Here is a 20,593-nt window from a genome sequence, read left to right on the forward strand (position 1 = left end):
TTTAATACTAGTCCTGGTAGCTGTGGAAAGGCCTGTAGCTAATTTAAGGCAAATGCAGATAAATGCCACATTTTAAGGGGAGCTGCTGATCTCTTTACATCAGTCTGAACTACGACGAGAGCCACCACCACATTCATTTTAAATGCTGCACAAGATGAGGGGAAAATAAAAATCAATGCAGTGGAAGATTAGGTGCCCGAAGCTTCCAAGTGACTCTGGTTGCACTTACTCCCTACAAAATGAACTTAAGACATTAAACAAGCTGCAAATTTCCTTAAATGCATTTCCTAATAACTCCAGCACCCATTATGCATCAGCCAGTGTCCTTAAATACAGCTAAGTTTCCACTGACTCTCCTCAGCTAGTATTAGACTGGAATCATGAGACTTTGCTCTTTGTTTTGGGAAACACTGATGCAAATGTCTCAGACATGTAATTTAACCCTATCTTGGTGCAGATAGCACCGTTGAATTCAGTGAAGTTGGTGATAGAAGCAACTTGCAGGTCATTTTTTTTTTTTTTTCCCCCTCAAACCTTTGAGGCAAAGTTGGGAAACTTTGTTTAAGAGACCTGAATGAATAAACAAGCAGATGTCCCAACATGCACTGACATCAAATGTAATTTAGATGAAGCTGGAAACAAAAGCCCAACACTGATCAGACTCGAGGTTTAGGTTGACAGACACTTTAATTGAGACATGAGTGACCCTTAACCATGTGGGCATTTACATGGACTCCCCATCTCTACTTTTTAACAAAATACAAAAGGAGAAGAAAAAACAAAATGAGTATTGCAGAGAAGCCATCTTCAAAGTAAGATACATTATTTACACTGAAAACAGAACGCTACGTCATTTTCCTTTTTCCAGGAGAGAGAAAAATAAAGGTGAAATAAATAAGACCAGAAATGCTTTTTTGTCCACATTCACAGCATGACAAATCATATTCAACTCATTAATGTCGACCCTGTGCGGTCAGAACAGACTGAGATATTAGTAGGTAATTCGGTGATTATTGCCAAAAGCCTTAATCTATACATTATAATATTCAATACATACTCTGTGTTTTGTTTAGAAAAAGGAGACATTTGGAAACTGCTACTTGGATGATTGTACAGCTTAAATACTTCTAGATATATATATATATATGTATACTTTAAACCCTTTTGTTCATAGCTTTAACTCATTGGCAACTTTGGAAGCAATGTTTTTGAAAGCGATGGATGAGCCGGATATCCTTTTGAACCTGACGCCATTGAGGGAGAGACGGGGAAGCTTGCAAACCTCCATTTCCCACTGCACCAGGTTTTCAGCTCGCCCGTCTCCATGGACGCAAAGAAGCAGGAAACTCTCTTGCTGTTCGTAGTCGCAGTTGTTGGCGTCAAGCACCTTGCGAATCTCCCGCATGATATCACAGGGCTCCATGGAGCTGGTGGTCCTCATACTCCAAGTGAATCTGAGGGAGCGGGGTTTACTGTCTTTATTTTCCCCTTTTTGATCCCCAGGTACATGGCGACTGTTGGGAGAAAGAGACACGGAGGAGAGGTTTTAGCCTCACACAGTATTCCTCCTGCATTTTACAAAGCAGGATCTGTGAATATATTTGAAAGAAAAACATTTTATTTTGAAAAAAAATATGTTTTAAACAGGCAGAAGCAGCAGGAATTAGTTTGAATTAAATCATGTTTTACACAGCTCTGATGCATTTCCACATGAGATTTTCTAGCCCCAGTTTGTTTATTTTCATATGAGGGAAACAAGCAACATGAAAAAAAAAATCATTTAAGTCTCAGCATGAAGCTGAAAAGCAGTGAAACTGACAAAATGCAGTAAAAACTTAAGATTGCACTTTATTTAAAGAAGCAAACCTCAAAGGTTTAGATTTCTTTCTACACAACTTTTATCATCATTCTTTACTCACCATTTGTTTGCATTTTGAACTCAAATATTTCACGTTTACTACATTTTGTCAGTTGTTTGATAGTGAGCAGCAAGTCTGAAAAACCCAGAAGACCGCTGCACTTTCTGCAAGCAACTTAAATCTGAGCCCACGTTTGACTCATTTCTTCAGGACCTACATCTCGTTGTTTTTATTATATTAGACACTTAGATTAGTCACACTTTTGTCCGCTTTACATTACTTCTAAATCTGGGATCCCATCTTTTTGCAGTTTTATATCCAGTGTGTTGACTTAATATTGAGTCAAGATGAGGTGCGCAAACTGTGACTGAATGTCATTTATTTAGTTTTATAATCATATAAAAGATAACCAGTCTGGCATATTGGACAAATTAAGCCCCTACGATATTTATACACTACAGCAGTCAAATATTTTTGAGAGTATTAATTAAAAGACTCTAGTGGAACAGATTAAGCAATAAAGGACAGTAATCACTGGATGAAGCTGTGATTAAAAGACCATCACCATCATCCACCATAGTCTTGTAAATTATCTGTAATTCAAAGATATTAGGGTTAGTAATGTAAGTACTGGGTAACAATGAAAAGCAAAATTATCCTGTACGCATTAGAAATGGTTCTGTTCTAGTCCTCGTCTATATTTTGACCTGTTTTTGCTCCTCCCATCACTTCATTTTGAATTTAATTTTCATTTCTTATGTTCATTAGTTTCAAATTCCTTTACATTGTAACCAATATGATCATTCAGAGGATTAAAACGTTTCTGGGTTTTTCCACATATAAATTTTTATTCTCTGGAAATTAACTTGTATGTAAACTGGAGCTAGACACATGGCGGCAGTCTTTGAGCTTCAGGAGTGACAAAATAAACAAGCATGCCATGCTAACAAAAGTAGCTCACAAATACAGTGCCATGCAAAAAAAAACAAACAAAAAAAACATTATGTCAAAAAACACTCAAAGACGAGGCTTTAAAGATGCAACAGTACATTCAAACGTCCCTGAAGGGAGTAAGCACAAAGTGGTTCCTATGCAGGGGGAAGGGGATTGAGCAAATTGGATGATGGTGCAGACGGAGACAAACTGAAGCCTACGTTCGGAAGGGAAGACACACTGAACGTGGGGGAGGTAACCTCACCTTGAGCCCTCAAGTCTCCCGTTTCTCTCAAACTCGGTGGAGACTCTGGGGCGTACAAGAAGATCAGACGGGGAGGAGTCAGGGCGGGGGGGAAAAAAGAAGAAACAAAAAAAAGATGTGGGTCTTGCATGACAATCATTTTTTTTATCATTTCCAGTGAAAAATCATATTTAAAAATGAGAGAACGTGACGAATACTTGAACGACGACGAGAGCCACCACCAAAAAACAGAAAAAGAAATGGAAGCTTTGACTTCCATTGAAATCAACAAAGAGTCGTGAGAGAGAGAGAGGAGAATAAATAAAGAAATCAAACAAAGAAGTGATGACCTTTATGTCCCAGACTGAAGCCAACAGGAGCACACACAAAGAAAAGCTTGACAGCGGTGTGTCGACGCAAAACAGCAGCAAAATAAGAGGAGATGCAGCCTGCAGGCCACATTCAGGTGAGGTAGGAAGTGAAGGCAGTGATGCAGCGCTACTTGACTGGACTTTATCGCCTCTCAAAAAGAAAAAAAAAAAAGATTTTAATCTACATCTGAACAGCACACAGCTAAAATAATAAAAAAGCAGATCCTTCCACTGGCCTATAGGATGACAGGAGATAATAGGGGGGTAAAAAAATAAAATAAAAAAGTAAAAAATTACAAGAAAGCTGATTATTGCTCTGCAAACACGTCCTTTGACGATGTATCGTACAGTAAATGTATATAAAATCCCAGTTTAAGCCTTTTAAATACACTGTTAGTGAACATGTGACCCATCTATTCTTTCTATTTAACAATTCGACACGTGACATTTTAAAGACGTCTACTTGCATTTGGACTAATTATCAGAATTATTTGATCACTTTAAATATTACATTTAAAACACCTTCTGAAATGCTTACCTTTCCTAATATTAACAGTAATTATTATTTTTTTTTAAAAGGCAACTGATGATTAAATCCTGATTTGAGCCGTGTGTGTGACGCACATGAAAACTTACACCGTTTAGAGAAAAGCTCCCTCCAACATGAAGCTCAGGCTCTAAAAACCAAACCAAATGTTCACAGTTTGTCCCTGTGACCGAAGCTGCAGCACGTTCAGCCGCGCTGCAGAAGCGCGCTCGCTCTGATCGACAGAACAAAAAGCTCACCAACTATTTTTAAGTCACAAACGTGAGCCGTAGAAAGGACTTTGTGTATATGTGCGGTTCTGTAATGGCTCTCCTACCAGCTAGAAGACAAGCTGACAAACTGGGCAGTGAGACGACATGCGGGACATTTTAAGGAAAGCACGATGAAATCTTCTGCATTAGTCAGAAGTAATTTGCCTTCCTTGTTTGTCCTCATACAAGTATTTCTATGGCAGGCATAATGAAGAAAATTCTTTACATAATGTGTTTCATGTGCAGTTTTTCCCCTCCATAAAGCAAAAATGACCTCTTTGGCTTACCGCTGGATTCATTCTGAATCCTTTACTGTTCCTGTGCATCTTATACACAGGAAAAATTAATTTCCTAGCCTCACTAGACTCAAGACAAAGACTCAAACAAAGACTCGAGATAAAGCAGGGGATTCCTTCCTACTAACCAGGTTGATTTCACAGGAAAATTTACTGGATTGCAATAAAAATTTAGACCTCCTGCAAGATCTTTCGCTCAAAGTCTTGACTGCCAGAAAAGACTTTTTGGGAGGATGCTGAACGACTACAAACAAGAAAAAAAAAAGTCTGTACTGTAAGACAAGATTAGATTAAAAGCGAATAGTCAGTAATCTCCCCGTTTCTCGGACAGGATGGGTGTACTGTGTCAGGCTCCCAGCATGCATTGCAGCCTGCAGAACAGAAAACAGGACGGGGTTGTGGAGGAGGGACAGAGTCCAAACTCCTGACAGCTTGAGGGACTCGACAACAAGAAGACGAGCGAACAGACAGGACTGACAGCAGGTCCTGGGTCGGCCAGGGAGGCTGTGAAAAATCACAAGACCGAGGGGGGAGGGTGAGGCAAGGCGGGGTGAGGCAATGTAGGAAGGGAAGTCTGAAACTCAGACTTTAATCTCAGGAGAAATTGAGGGATGGAAACAGCCCCTTACTCTAGATCTTCATCTTCCTACAACTCTCTATATCTTCCGCTCCTGAATCTGAAAGAAAAAACGTGAATCTGAGGATGTGCCGGAAATCTCAGTGGACTCATGACAAGAAAAGAAAGAGAAGGAAAGAATATTTAAATGAATGGCATGAGGACAGGCTGAAAAGAAAAAAAAGAAAAGAAAGAAAAACATGGAAGATAATGAGAAGGAAGGAAAGAAGGAAAGGCTGAAAGAGACTGGAGGGCAGAAGACTTACTAAGGGTCTTTCCTCCCTGGGTAGAAGGGTTGGCAGGCCCTGTTTTGGCCGACTGCCGTTTGGCCGGGTCAATACTGACCCTAGGCAGAGAGGAAGAGCAGCAAGAGGTCAAGGTTAAAGGACACAAGAAGGTAAGGAAGACAAAAAACACACCGGGAGGAGAATGTGAGTGAACCTAAAATGTCCCGAGGACGAGGAAAATAAAGAAAACTCGTTAAGATCAGAGATGAGTTTTTAGCAGAAATGTACGGCGGCCCAAACCGGACAAAATGAAGTTAATGCCTATAAGACGAGTCAAAAATGGAACCAAGTAAATAAATAATATTGTTGGTTAAAATGGAGATTTTTTAAAAAAAGTGTAGCTAAGACTTTTCATCTTCAGAGGAAATTGAACATAAGACAGTTTAATAACTCCACTTTTCAGTTTGTTATTTTTATGTCTGTTCTTTGTAGCATGAAAAAAAATAATCATGCAATTGTTCCACATTTTCTGATTAATCCTTATTTAGATAATTAATATAATTGGACTCATTTTTAAGCTAGTGAACTTACTATTTTTGCTCTTTGTTGTGAACTTTTGCAATTGATATTTTCAGTTATTTTTACTTAACAGCAAGATCTTAAAATTGATGTCGCAGACCAAGATTGAAATAGTGACTGCACCAGGGTTCACAGGACAATAAAGATAACTTTAAACTAAAAAGAAATTAAGCTCAACTCTTATTTGAATACTCCATTATATTCATTTAACCAACTACACAATTTATTACTGTATTCGGTTTTATTTTCGACTCATCTTATAGTCTTTTGCTCTATTTTGTCACAGTGAGTGCTCCACAGAAATGAGGACAAACACAAAAACCCTAGTGAGACGCCATGAGTGGGAATGCAGGATGGTGATGACACCTGAGCAGAACCGACAGGAGGCTCTGGATGACGATGATGCTGCCAAAGGAAGATGACAGTTTACAAATCAGCCACCAGAGGGAGCCATGGGCCTCAAGACAGCTCCCTGAGAAGGCCGCAAAGCTCCTCTGATCTTTTGATATGTACATCAATGACTGGTTCAGTTTGGCCACAGCTACCATGCTGTTTCACAAGATCCGTTTGAGGAATTCAGTGTTTAATAGCCTCCTCTCTTAAATCCCAACCCCTATTGGAATGGCTGATCCGACTACTTGGAACGTCCGCAGGAAACCATCAGCATGTCCAAACAAAATAAGGCCTCCTTTTATAAAGTGGGACATTAAGAAAAGTTAAGAAAATGTCTGAAGAGACCCATTTACACTATCGTGTCACCACACACCCATTTTAAAACAAAAAACACCTTGTCGTAGTGAAAAAGTCTTACACATTGTTTAGTATGGGCCCAAATGCTGGAAGACACTAAACGGAAAGCAACGAGGGGAGAATATTTCCAGCACCTGCGTCTAAAACAACTTTCTGAAGACACAAAAATACTTTGAGAATTAGTATTTTTGTGTCTTCAAACATTCTCTGCAGCTTTTGCTTGCCTGACAGATAACCGTGAGACAAATGAAGTGCACTGAAAGCAAAACATGTTACAGAAGAAGTTTTCATTTTCTTCAGTAAAAACAACCTTGCTGATTTAAAAAGAATCACAAAATTAGAAAATATTTAACAGAGCATTTTAAATAAGGTCATTTCCATGTTAAGTTTAGGAACTGTGGAGTTTTTATGTTGATTTCTAAGTTAAAATCCTAATCTGTGATTTGTATTAGTACTAGTGCTGTCAGTGTTAACCTCGTTAGAATGACGTTAACGTCATGCTGACAGCACTAATTAGTACATTACAAAAAATTTAATAAAAATAGCCAAAAATGGTCAGTAAATAAATGCTGTATTATATACCTGTGTGATCCCCCCCTTTTTTTTGTTCTTCTGACTTAAACTGAAAGTAAAAAACTAAAGCCCAGAAAACCTTCAAAGCGAAAATAAAGGGCAACGAGACAAAAGCTGAGCGACGTGCCTTTTAGAAGACCCTTTCTCTGAACATGATGTTTGTACCCACCAAGGGAATGAACCAAGTCTACAAAAAACATCAGTGTATACAAAGTTGCATTTATAAATGTACTAAACGGCTTAGAAACAGATAAAAATATAATCCTTGGTGGTTTCTTACTGACACAACTGGGTCAAAGAAAGTAAGAAAATATATATTTTGGTGAATAATGCAGCAGCAGAATAACCTACGATGAGTTCAGTCATTAAAATCAAGAATCAATGGCAGCTGTAAGAAGCAACCTCATGCATGCAATGACGACTGATTAGTAGCAAGCTGCTTTGTTTTTGCTGTATGGGTAATTGACTGATTGTTCAAGGAGTCCGGTCTGCTTTCCCAATCAGCCTTTATCCACCCAGACCAACCGTGGCCACCCCGAGCACATTTACACACAGAGACCAGGTAAAACCCAATCAAAGCAAAAGGAAGTTTCAATTTTTATTTAAATTGCAATGCATTCATCTTAAAGGAATAGTTTGCCATTGTGATAAATTTCAATTAAGTCACTTTTTTAAATAAAAAAAGATGAAATGATTGACAGCTCCCTTATGTACAATAGATATATACGTGTATTAAAAATAAAAAACCAACACATCTCAGACAACGCTGTCAACAAAAGCTAACTGATACAACCTACCACCAATACTCAGTTGCTAGTTTTTTTACTACACCTGGCTACGAAGTCTAATCGTCCCACAGTAAATCCTCCTGTCCTCGTGAAAGCTTAAAATTCAGAGCTTCTGATTCTTCTGTATATTCGTTCTGCAGGATGTTGAGCTTGAGGAGGAGGAGCTTAAAAAGGTCCACAACATAGCTCCTCCAGAACAAACAGCTCCATAAAACTGTTTATACACAAAACAGCACAGATAGCGTTGGGCGATCCAGTATCCAGGGCAGGACGGGGAGTTTAATTTCCACTTGAAAGATTAAGAGAAAGAAAGTGGGCTACACCTGCATCACAGCCTCCTTCGCATACAAAAGGTGACAGATTTAGTCTAATCATCTGACTGCACTTAATGACCATAAATGGGCGGATATCAGCCGAACAGCTAAAACAGTACTGAGACCTAATGTCTGCCCAGGTCTTTTTTGCTTCCCCTGCTTTAAGCCAACAGTTCTGCTGACTCATGTAAGCTGTTTGTATGTGTGTAAAATGAGTTTGGTTGTTTCCACATACGCACACTTATCTTAAACTCAAATTTAAAAGACAAAAAAACCCCAAGAAGAGTCAAACCAGAGACAGAAACCCTCTCAATCTGAACAGGAACTTGTGCTCATGCACACAAATGACAAAACAAGCCCACGTCCTAAGTGTCATTTACAATAGTGAAACATAATGAGACAACAGTGAGTCTGGTTACATTTAAAATGAATCTAGTAATCAGGAAGTGAAATATCACCGCCATCACTGACCTATGAGATCATCATCCATCTCCACCATCTAAAAGTATAACCTTCATGAAGGGAGGACTGCACGCACAAGTCCTCTAATACATAACACATAAAACCAAACTATTCCTTTAAGGACAATCTTACCTAGACATTAAATTATGTTACTGTGGGTTACTTAGAGTCACGTCAGTAGACCTAATATGTGAGAACAGAAATCTGTCACGTTAATCTGATTGTAAGCAGTGTGTGTAAATGCACCCAGAGAGCGTTACTGTTCTGCTAAGCAATGTGTTAGTTCAGTGCCAGCAGCCCCACACGTCTAAAGAGTTTCAGAGGAAGTTGTTCTGTGAGACTGTTGTCATTGTTTTGGTACAGAGTGAAAGGCAGTACAAGAGTCCTACCTTTTGGTAAACCTGAATGACATGTTTCTACAACAGAATCAGACAAAGAAACAGTGAAAATGGTGAAAGAGAAGTGAAGGAAAGGGGAGGGGGAGATCGAATGAGTGAACAAAAATGGGGTGATTGGAATCATTAACAGTGAAAGGTAAAGATTCATTTGTAATTTTTTTTTAAAAATTCAGTATTAAATGATTTCAATTCCTCATTTTAGGTCAGTCATTGCAGGTGGGATGTCACTGGCTTGGCTGCTGCTTTCAGTACCTGAACTCGAGACTCTCACTGTGACAATATTAACCACAATAAGAAGTGCACAAGAATCTGATGTCGAGATTTCAGGGAGGCCTGAAAATGCAATTTAAAGAAAAGCTATACAAGACTAACCTCGATTCAAAATGTATGCTTTCACTTTGTTTTGTTTTTAATGGACTATATCAAACTACAAGTATAATAGTAACACATACAGCCCTAAAGCACGCATAGTGCAGGAAATGATTACCGTATAAAAACATTACCACCCAAGATCTTTAAAGAATCATGGAAGTGAAATGATCTAAAATGGTCTGCTGTGTGTAATGAATAAAATGTTTGAATATCCAATCAGTTTCTTTACGGTGTTTGTAGGTTTTCTGGCAGCAACCAGGCAGCGACACACAACAAATGTAGACTTGAGCATAAATCACATTGTACAGGACAGTGAAGTGTTCCTCCAGCATGTAATTATTTATCTTAACTCTACATGGCACTGTGCTGATTGGCTTCAAATCTGAACAGAGTCACAGTAGATTATAAGGCACAGAGCAGAGCAGCGCTGGAGTCTTTCCTCTTTATATTCAAGCTTTAATGTTTTTAATCACTTAAAAAAAAAAAATTGCTTTAGAACAAATTAAACCTTTAAACTGACTGAACAGAAAGGAGCTAAACATCAACCCGTCACACTTCTCTACAAAATGTGCGCAGACGCTTTTCCTCGCCTACCTGCGGGTGAGTTTAGAGGTGAGTTTGGAGAAAAGGTTGCTGGTTCCACGGCTCCGGGTCTGAGACAGAGGCGTGGCATCGTGGGAGAGAGTAGGGGAGGCCGGCGGCCCGTTGTACGTGGCCGTGCGGCGGTCTCTCAGCTGGCCACCGTGGAAGGTGCTGCGGCTGGCTGTGCCTCGGGGGAAGCGGAGACGGTCGGGCGTAGTGGTGTTGGCGACGCTGTGGGTGGACGCCACCGGGTTCCTCTGACTGCCGGGAGACACGGCAACGTTGCTGAAGTGGACGGAGGGGGAAGTTACAATTAAAGCAGGTTTTACACTCCGTTTTTCCAGAGCAGACGTGTACTTCAACACACTGAACATTTCCACGTATTTGTGCAGGTAGAGTGTGATGGAGCCAGATTATACACAGTCACAGAAGCTGTGACTGTGCAACATACTCGAGTACACTTCTGCAATGGAAAAATGTTTGTGCAGAGTCACTGCACGTGCCTCTGCATTCCTAAAATGTGTGGTCTGGTTATTCTACGTGGACTTCTAAAACTGCCATGGGTTTCAAATACTGCAGGTTAGACATCAGTAGGGTAGGAAATTAAAATCACAACAGGACAAAGCCGCACATCAGCTGGTGGATTTAGACGCAACAGCCAGTCTGTGAATAACTAATTTGCAATACATTTTTTTTAAATTACAGCGAATGTTTTAGTCTTGCGACCACTGGCCTCACACAGCTGACCAACCACAAGCAGAAGCTGCATGTAGCACAGAGTAAGATCATCATTCCCTATAAACTGCTGAGCAGTTGTAGCCATAACTAACAGATTAGAACAGAGATGTCAAACGTCCGTTACCTTAGGGGACACATACAGCCCACTTTGATCTTAAGTGGGCCGGACCAATGAAACTCCCCTTTCTGTCAGTCTAAAGAAGTGCACATTTAATCTCTGAGGTATCTCAAGAAGAAGAAGTGCAATTTCAACAGCACATCTCAGTTTTACTAAGTGATAAAGAAATGTTGCTCTATTTAATGAAAGAAATCTTAGTTTATCTATTACTTTGGTGTATTATGGATGGTTGTGGGAGGTTTTCATCAGTAAGACAAGCTGTGAAAGTTATGAAAATACAGTTAAAAGTCTAAAACGTATGTCCTCCTTCACATTTACCAAAGACCGCCAGTGGGCCAGATTGGCATCTTTGCTGGGCCATTTCTAGCCCCTGGGCCTTATGTTTGAGACCCCTTGATTAGAGCATAAGTGTTTATTTAAACTGAATCCATAAAGCAGTGTCTGGTAGTACCAACAAGAGGCAGATTTATGATAGAGAGATTATCAGTAAACAAATACAGCTGGAAGATTAATTTTATGCATTTCATACCCACAGATGTGCAAGTATTTTGTGCAAACTGAGCTCCAGCACAGATCTGGTCTAAGAACCCAGCTTTAGTGCCTCCCTTTGGATTAAACGACTAATGCGCCACAAGGACTTCTGTCCTCATGTGTCTGTGAGTCATTTGAAGATTCTTCAAAGCAGAAAAATAACAGGAGAAATCTTTATAAGATCATTACATTGTTTGAGACCAAACTGAAGAGTTGGGACTTTCTGAGAGCAGAAACAAAATTAGGTTAACCTATTAAAATGGCGGCAGGGCAAGAAAAATAGTATAAGTGAGGTCACATGACCAAAACATCTTTATGATACTATTTAAGGCCAGTGTGTGAGATTTATTTCATTAAATTCGGAGCAATTTTAGAACAGGAAACGTATATAAAGCAGCTGGAACCAAAATTCACCAGCAATGAGCTGTTAATTTCACACCCCAGATGTCAAGCTGTTGATATGTACAATGAAACAGTGAGTTGTGAGCCTGATCACTTAAGAGTCTAAACAGAAACAGACGAGGGTCTGAGGAAGCTGGGACAGCAGGGGAGCCGTGAGCAGTGGGGGCTTTTCCATCATTTCGGAGACCAACAGGTGCAGGACCCAGACAGAGAAAATCAGGGGTCAAAGTTCACAGCAGAGGATGGAGGAGAGATCAGGAGCAGAGCTGTGTGAGTGCGTTACTGCAATGTCGCAAGGAGGGGGGGGGGCCCAAGCGGTCCTCTGGTTTATGGCTGGCAGAGGGATGATGGAAACATGGAAAAATATTATCACACACTGAGTTTAACCTATCGCTCGATTTCAGTGTGTAGATGCATATTTTTCTCCACTTCTCCTCTGGTTTGATCAGCGTCTGAAATAAACACTCAGAAATTTATCTGTCTAACTGACCTGCTTGGTCTCCCTGCTTCATTTATCATCTGGATTTTGGACAGTTTTGTGGAAATTAAATCTGGAAAAAAAATGTCTTTATTTAGCCACCTCCTGAAAAAGAAAGTGGCTAGTCCTAGTCTATGTGTCTGACTTTATAGCAGTGCAGTTACATGTCAGATTGACTACAAGCACCTTGACTAAGCCTCATTTTTAAGTCTGTTTATGTTGTGGAAAACTAATGATTCTTTTGATTCAGTAACACTAGCATACAGATAATACGTACTGAGGTGTTTTGCAGAGCCGAGTATACAAATGCTTCTTCCTATCAACACCACCTCAGCAGTGTTACCAAACATCAGGTAAACCAAACAGTAGCACTAAGGCTCGTGTTTATATCTAAAAAGGTCTTCATTCTGACCATGAATCAGCACGTTAGACCGGCTAGACTTTGGTAGAGTAACAATAAAAAGAAGGAGGACATATTTTATTGAGGTATACCAGTCATTAGAGCAATTCATTTTACCTGCTCCTGCTGATGAGCATACATTTCAGACTCTGGCACCAAAAACCACTTTGCTTACTGTTTGTTGCAGGAAATGGTGTCCATGGTTTAGTTGTAGGGTTACAGAGTGTGAAGCTGGCTGGATGTGTGGGTTAGCAAGGGGCCAAACAGGGGCTGAGACATGAGAGGAGACAGACAGGGGGGTTTGGAGACCCTGTCGTCTTACTTGGGCGAGCAGTAGTCCAGAGCGTAGTAGGAGTGGGGCAGTGTGGCCCAGCCTGCCTGGCAAGCGTACAAAGGGCCGACAGTTTGATACCTCAGCCGCACCGAACTGGACGAGGCACCGAATGCAGCGGCTGCAAAGGCAGACGGGGGGCTAGTGGCACAAGCCATCTCAGTCATGCTGGTCATGCCGTAACAGGGGGGGGGGACAAAAAACAAAAACCCCACCCCGAATCACAAACACACAGGCAGAAATGGAAGATAAGTTGATGAGAAAAGGGGAAGTAAACAGAAAGAAAGGAGTAGAAAAATCAGGGACTGAGACAAAGGAAATCTTTTCTAGGGATCCCATGTAGGTCCTTTTTTCCTCTATTAACAAGAAAAAGGGGTTTAAATAACTTCGACCAGTGTGAGTTTGAAATACCATACAAATATACATTTTCACACAGGTTGAGTAGAAGAGTCTCTAAAACAGTATTTATCTAAATCTAAAGAACTACATACAGACTTCAGGACCCACAACAATGATCTCACTAACAACAGTTTACTGACAAGTGGGAAAACTCAAATTCTGCTCCCTGTACTGATTAAGATTTACAATCATCCTCCTCTCACCTGTTCTCTTTCCCGTTAGGAATGACGGAGAGGCGGTCTGTGTTGTTTCTGTCACTGCAGACATACGTGTTCCTCCTGGTCATACCCGCAGATGCAGTGTTATTCTGCAAACAGACAAATGCATTGCTTCAGTGGATGACCTTTTTTTTAAATGAAAGGCTCAAAGAAACATGTGTTACAGCAATTAAAGCACAGTGCACTTAAATTCAGTCTATCATGCTGCCAATCTCACCAAATTCGAATGAGTTTTGTTTAAACTTGGAAACAATGCGGCAGACTTTAGAAGTAAAACTTGTTTCCTTTGTACTGTACTGATATGTCCCTCATGTCTTTGATCTCTTAAACATTTGCATTACCCGATTGTATATTAGTAGTACTCGTCTGTCACATTTTGTATCGCCACAGAGGCTCACTGTGGTCGATGTGGACAGGTGGATTAATCTGAAGTGACTCACACAGAGACTGCCACGTCATGGTTTGGTGGCTTTAAAGTGATAGAGTGCAGCTTAAAAACATTTCCTAATCTCCAGACCATGAGACTGAATCACATTGTTAAACAATACTCGGGCATTGTTCGTTGTGTAAATCTGGACAACTACATCGACACACAAAACCAGAGCTCAGGAGTCGATTGCTTACTTCTTTGATCTTTTGTTTTTTTTCCCTTACAAGGTGGGATCACATGTGATGTCACCTGTTAGAGGAAGCTTTACCCATTTATGCATCATTTTCTCACAGATGCATCTGAACACAATAAAGTCTTTACACCATTATTTCCCCTTAAATGCAGTGGACTTCCCCAACGCCAGGAAGTACACACTGATGTGTAAAATTGGAATTTCCTTTTAAGTAACCATGACAGCCACTGTCACTAAACACTCTCATTTAGCTTAACTCCCCCTCCCCAAAACTCTCATACAAAAACAGAGCAAACAATCAAGTTTAACTTTTAAGCCAACTGCTGAAACACTCACGCTCGGGGCCGTGGTGGCTCCTTTCCTGCGGTCAGGAATGTCAGCCTTGTTGGGGTTGTTGGCGTTGCCCAGCAGAGGGCTGGAGGGTGGTGCCCCGCGGGTTCCTGGGATGCTCGGTTTACGGAGCTGGACTCCACCTTCCTCTTTCACGCTGTTCTCAGCAGTAGTTGTCTGACTCCTCTTCGGATGAGCCATCCCTGGAGGGAGGTTCTGACCAACTATAGAAAGAGAAAGTATAATTATCAGAGTAACGTTTGCGGGATGACTCAAGAATACGTCTACCTCTGTCAGCAAATACAATTTTTAAAGAAGTTCTATCTAACCTACATTTTGAAAAAAAAAAAATATGACCCAGACTTAGTCAAACATAATTATAGTTACAATTTACAATATAATCATCATCACATTAATGTTTGTTTTTCTTTTAATCCATGGTGGCCTTGAATCAGGTTTCACCATTTACTAAATGAATAAAGTCGTCTTCTTAAATTCCCAAAATATCAGAAACACAAGGCTGAAAATGCCACAGCAGTTTTTGAAATCACAGTTAACAATGTTTGAATGTTGGGTTTCTGCTGGAGTATAAAAAGGTTCTCAGCGTTGCCACTTAAGCTGCAGATCTCACAGACAGGAAGCATCGCAAACTGAGGTTACTGACAAAGCATTATATCACAGTGGACAACACAGAGCTGTGCAAACAAAGGAAAGGCTAAAGTGCCTCTACCATGTGACAGGTTTCGATTTGGCTTCTTTTATCAGCTGAAAACAAGCAACTGACAGAAAAGTACTTTTATTATTAGAGGTGACGTACAGCAGAGTTTCAAGTCTGTTCCTTTTCACGTGACATTGAAAAGGAAAGCTAGGACCACGACACTGTGTTTCACACAATGAAGAAAACAACACACCTTGCTCGCTGTAACGTCTCTGTTTGTGGTTGGAGGAGACGCTCCTCTGGACTTTGAGGTGGGAGGGCGACTGGCCGTTGAGCTCACTGCTTGGCCTCGGTTTGGCCAGAGACAAGTTGCTGCTGGAGGCCGAGTCGCCGGGTTCCAGCTGAGAGACAAAGGACACATACAGAACATACAAAAACCCTCAGTTTCTACAGTTTTACTACAGTGAATGTGATTTATGAGTCAAGACAGACCAAAAATCTAGGGCACATGATACGCGATCAAAAGAATTTTTGTGTACAAAGGATCATTTTAAAACTATTATTTCTGATGAGTGAGAAAGCTGTCATTTGTGAGCTTAGAGCTTCAGATGGCGACTTCAGACCCACTTTGTTTCAATTCCTGCACCTTTATTTATATCAGAACCAAGCCCTCATGGACAGTAAGGGGACTTACATGACTGCTTAATTAGCCGTCTGAAAAAAAATGCCCCAAATGCCAAATCTTTGACAACGAACTATTTCACATGATCAAATTTAAAACCATTAGGCTTAACAAACGGAAAAAAGCCCCCAAATGCTTCAAATCAATTATTTTAATGCACTTTAATATGTGGCGAGAGTCTGCAAACAAGGTAGAAGTCTATAAATAGCCGAGTCACACACTGGTTTACGAACCACTGATAGCTGAACGACTGAAGAACTAAGACGTTTGTTATGTTTGTACCTCAGAGGCCTTCCTGCCCAAGAGCAGGTAGGTAGCTGTGATCTCATCATACTTCATCTTGGCCAGAGACTCCTGGATTTCCTCCAAGTTGTAGCCCATCCCGACCATCACGTCTGCACAAGCAAAAATGATCAAAGGCTCAATTTAATAACCACTTTTCACGACACCACTGAAACTAAAAGGGACACTGTAGATAACTGCGATCATTGACAGTTCATTGGGGTCTACATTCACCACAAAGTGAGTGAGAGAGTGCTTAATTTTAGACCCTTTCACAGTGATCTCTGGCGATTACAGCACAAAACCAAAACATGACTATTTCTTTTAAAAAACTTGTTTTAAAGTTATGTGGTTATCAACTTTATGTCAAATCTATGTTATTAAACTGACTTCTCTTAATGTGATTTTGCACATTCAAGAATTGTGTGTGTTTATTCTGGTGACTGAGCCGTGCAGGTTTATGATCCCGTGATATGCAGTGGCGCTACAGCGGATATCACGGGATCGACTACATTACACTAGAAGTTTGTAATGTAGTCAAGCTAGACACGCAACGTCAGAAGCTTCAGGCAGTGAAGTTCAGCTAATCAACTTCCTGCCTTTCTGGTTCACCTTTGAAGCAAAGCAATGCTGACTGGAAAGGGTTTGGAGTGTGAGGACAACATTTTTTTCCTGAAAGTCTAATCCGAAAGTTAAACTCAGACTACTTTTAAATTCCAAATCACAGCTGTAGTTGGGTTCAGAGCAGTCAGGTATGTAATCTGCTGTGTTTCATCTGAACAAATAGACACCTAACAAGTTTTTAATGAATGTCCACACATCAAAGCTGCGTGAAAAACGAGAAAAAGAGTCCCAACAAAGGAGAGATCATCGTCCATCTGTGATTTGTGGGTATAGTTTGATCTAGTCTTAAGCCAAACTTGAATCTGTTTCTAACCCTTACCTACCCTTTCAATGTTGGTCAAGCAGCGAAGACACAAGAGAATTGTCTCCACTCGCAATGTATGAAACTCAAATTTGTCCCCAGGAGACAGATTTACAGAGAAAGACATGCACAGCTTTGACATTAAGCTTCCTCATTGTCCAGGTCACATGTGTGGCAGCACACCAGGTAAAGCTGTACAGATCCAACATGATTTGTAAATATATTTGTGCTGTGTGTGTACACGCATGTTTTGTTCATTTTAAAAAAAGGTACATGAATCTCTGCACACTTACACCGTGTAAGGAGTAAAAAGCAAATACCTGCAATGTAATTCATTAAATTGTAGTAGGAACACTTGGTTTTTCACTGTAGCACTCATTTGTAAAGAAAAGAAAAAAAATGCAGCAATGTCGTCTGAAGTAATGGAAATATGACTTTGTTACGCCACCATGCATCACATGAAAGCTTTTTACACGCTGTGCAGTCTATGAATCTTTGAAAACGCTCTTCTATCTGAGACACGTTGGAGAGCTTTTTTATGCAGATTCCATCTTCAGAGATGGAGCGTCTGGTCTCCAAGGAAAGGTGTAGAAATGAGTCACCGGCTTCGTGACAGTGACCTGTGATGGGCTCTGACTTCCTACCAGTAACCGTTCTGTCAGTGCAGGCTGTTTGTGTCCGACAGGAGATCGTTTTTTAAAATCACACTCTTTTTAGTGCAGATGATGTGCTGCCGTAGCCAAAAATGTATTTCTCAACCACAAACTCAGCTGCCAGACTTGACAACAAGAGAGAGGTGTGACCGCTTCATCATCATTTCAGACTCTTTACCCGGCATCCTCAGGGGTTTATGAATTGATTTTAAAATGTTACCTATTACTACTAAATATTTTCATGGCTTCTCTTTCTACTACACTTCTAAAGGCTTAAAATGTATAATTTTCAGCACCACTCGAGGGTTTCTTTGTGCTTTAATGATTTTAGTTTTTGAAACAAAAAGCTCAGCACAATAATTTTAAAATATCTTCATTCCTTTGTTAATTGCTAAGTATCTACTTCACCTGGGCACGAACACTTTGAGTCTAACACCAGGTTTCACGCGTGGGAAGAGAGAAAGCGAGCAAAAAACGAGCTGCGCCTCTGTAACCAGGCAGAACCACTGATCTGCCATCTTTTCCCGTCCTTTGTTGGATCAAGCTCATCTTTCTCACTTTCACACTCCTGCGTCCCAACACTTGTGTTTCCCTCTCTGATTCTCGGCTCATTAGATGGTTTATGGCTGCAATCTTTGACAAAATGCTCATAGCTGAAAGAAGAAAGGACATTTTAACACTTATCTGGTAACACTCTACCTAAGAAGAAAAAAGGATTACTTTCTAGGCTTGAATTATGTAACATTACTGGCTTTATTCATCTGTTAACGCTACTTTTTTTTTAGTTATTCTGACATAGGCTACACAGGTTAGGTCAGTTATGTAAAAGTTCTGTGTGGCTATATTCAGATACACCAGGACCTTTAAAGGAATAAGAGCGCCTTGGTTGCCTCCTGATATTTAGCTATGAGCTGATCACGCTGTCAGTGATAGATTGTGCTTTTCCTTTTTTCCCCTAAATAATTCCCACTGAGCTCATTGCTTTTCACAGTTAATCAACACGGTATACTACAAGCACAGAAAATTAATCTAGAGAGGCATGTAATTCTTATGTGCTCAGGTTTAAAGGCACATATGCATTCATTCATCTATGCAGCTGGCATGAATCAAAACTAAAAATATCAAGACTCATGTCACTGTGGAAGAATTATGGAGAATGTCCTCCAGGTCTACTACTTCCTTACACGCATCACATAAAATCAGACATTTAAAAACTAAATGGTGAAAAATGTTTATCCAAGAGTCCGCCCATCCCCTACCCCAATAAATAAATATATCAGTTATGAATTCAATAATGTAACAGGCATTTGAGGATTTGGGGCCTTCGAGGTTGAGGATTTCCTTTAAATTGATCAGCTAATAGTTTCACCTTTAAGCTGGCCTGTTCACAGTGTTTCCTGGTGTTAAGAAAATAAATGCTCTCTCTATTGGCCCTTGTGCTGCTGAAGCCTTTAGATAAATTAGATGTCATCCACACTGAAAATTCGAAGCCTTTTCCTGTGTAAGACAGCATCTGCTCCACAATGCATTGTTTTCATTCAGTAATAATTTTAGGTAAACTTTTGCAGGCATTGTTTAGAATCCAGAGACTAGTCGGCAACTTCAAGACCTCATTCTCTCCCCTCCTCAATCTTTCTTTTTTCCGTTTTCCTGGGTGATTGGGAGTTCGCACCGACACATGTGCACCAACGGCCGACCCCAGCTGCAGTTATGTAAGAGCTTTCATCCAGGGCATGATGGGGAGGCTTCTCTGGTTCTCTTCTCTGCGTGCAGCAGCGCTGCTCGAATTTATTTATTCATCGTCACGTTTCATCTTTTTTCCTTTTCAAGCTCTTCAGCACTGAAATAATGAGACTGCCTCTGCACTGTGGAGCCGTAACCCCACTAACGTTCGACATCTCACGTCTTCTCACTACTGACGAAAATTACCGACTGAGCTTTTACAGTAATAATGGAGAAGGAGGGGGTGTGTACTTTTTTCTTTTGATTATAGAACAGTGTATATGACAGGCCTGAAAGTCAGAAAACTGACTTAAAAAGAACTTCAATGATGAAGCAATCCATCCTTCAAAAGGGGAAAACAAACAAGCAAAAAAGCAGTTACGATATTAATAGTAACATCAGCCTTACCTATTCTCTTCTGATCTGTGATGTCCAGCTCTGGTTCAGTGTAAGGTTTGAGCTCGTCATCATCAAATCCTGCATTGATCCATCGATCCTTCATAATTTGCTGTAAAAATAAAGACAGACAATTAGAACAGATGTGGCTACACATACGTAAGAGAAACAAACAAAAAACAAACGCCGACGGCACACATGCATACCACCGAATAAAAAGTGGCATTTTCTTTTTCCCCAGCACAGAAGTTTACAGGGTTTTGTAGGCAAAACAGGCAAACCTGAATAAACTGTGAGAAACTAATAGTTTGAAACGTTTGAGAGTGCTCAATCCTCCAGGTAAGGAAATCCCAAAAAAGGTGATCCATTCATCTGGACACCTTTTCAATGGGAGAAACTGGCGAACAATGGGCTGTGAGGCCACAGTCCATTGTTATTCAGTGGGCTGGTTTCAGTCATTATGCAAATGTACTGTTTCTAAGGTTGGAGAAACCTGCAGTCAGCTGAGACTGAGGAAGTCACTCCCACTGAAATTGCTAAGTAGT

The 20,593-nt window shown here is 40.4% G+C and overlaps 1 protein-coding gene across 20 annotated transcripts in view; it reads right to left on the bottom strand.

Moving 5' to 3' along the window:
* Window positions 1–668: 668 nt before the first annotated feature.
* The window catches only part of mark3a (MAP/microtubule affinity-regulating kinase 3a), a 46,589-nt gene continuing 26,664 nt past the window's right edge, over window positions 669–20,593 (bottom strand). For 3 of the 20 annotated variants that reach the window (XM_004554718.3, XM_012920066.3, XM_012920068.3), the window contains exons 10-19: window positions 20,061–20,160; window positions 16,353–16,465; window positions 15,642–15,789; window positions 14,737–14,954; window positions 13,763–13,866; window positions 13,152–13,328; window positions 10,175–10,447; window positions 9,200–9,226; window positions 3,058–3,102; window positions 669–1,514 (exon numbers count right to left, since the gene is read on the bottom strand). In XM_004554718.3, coding sequence (XP_004554775.1) covers window positions 1,169–1,514; window positions 3,058–3,102; window positions 9,200–9,226; window positions 10,175–10,447; window positions 13,152–13,328; window positions 13,763–13,866; window positions 14,737–14,954; window positions 15,642–15,789; window positions 16,353–16,465; window positions 20,061–20,160 — 1,551 coding nt within the window. In that variant the 3' untranslated portion in view covers window positions 669–1,168. The other 17 variants (XM_076877504.1, XM_012920075.4, XM_012920072.3 and 14 more) reach the window with 13 other exon arrangements.

This window comes from Maylandia zebra, linkage group LG19 (genome assembly GCF_041146795.1).
Source record: "Maylandia zebra isolate NMK-2024a linkage group LG19, Mzebra_GT3a, whole genome shotgun sequence".
In the NCBI taxonomy this organism is placed as follows: Eukaryota; Metazoa; Chordata; class Actinopteri; order Cichliformes; family Cichlidae; genus Maylandia; species Maylandia zebra.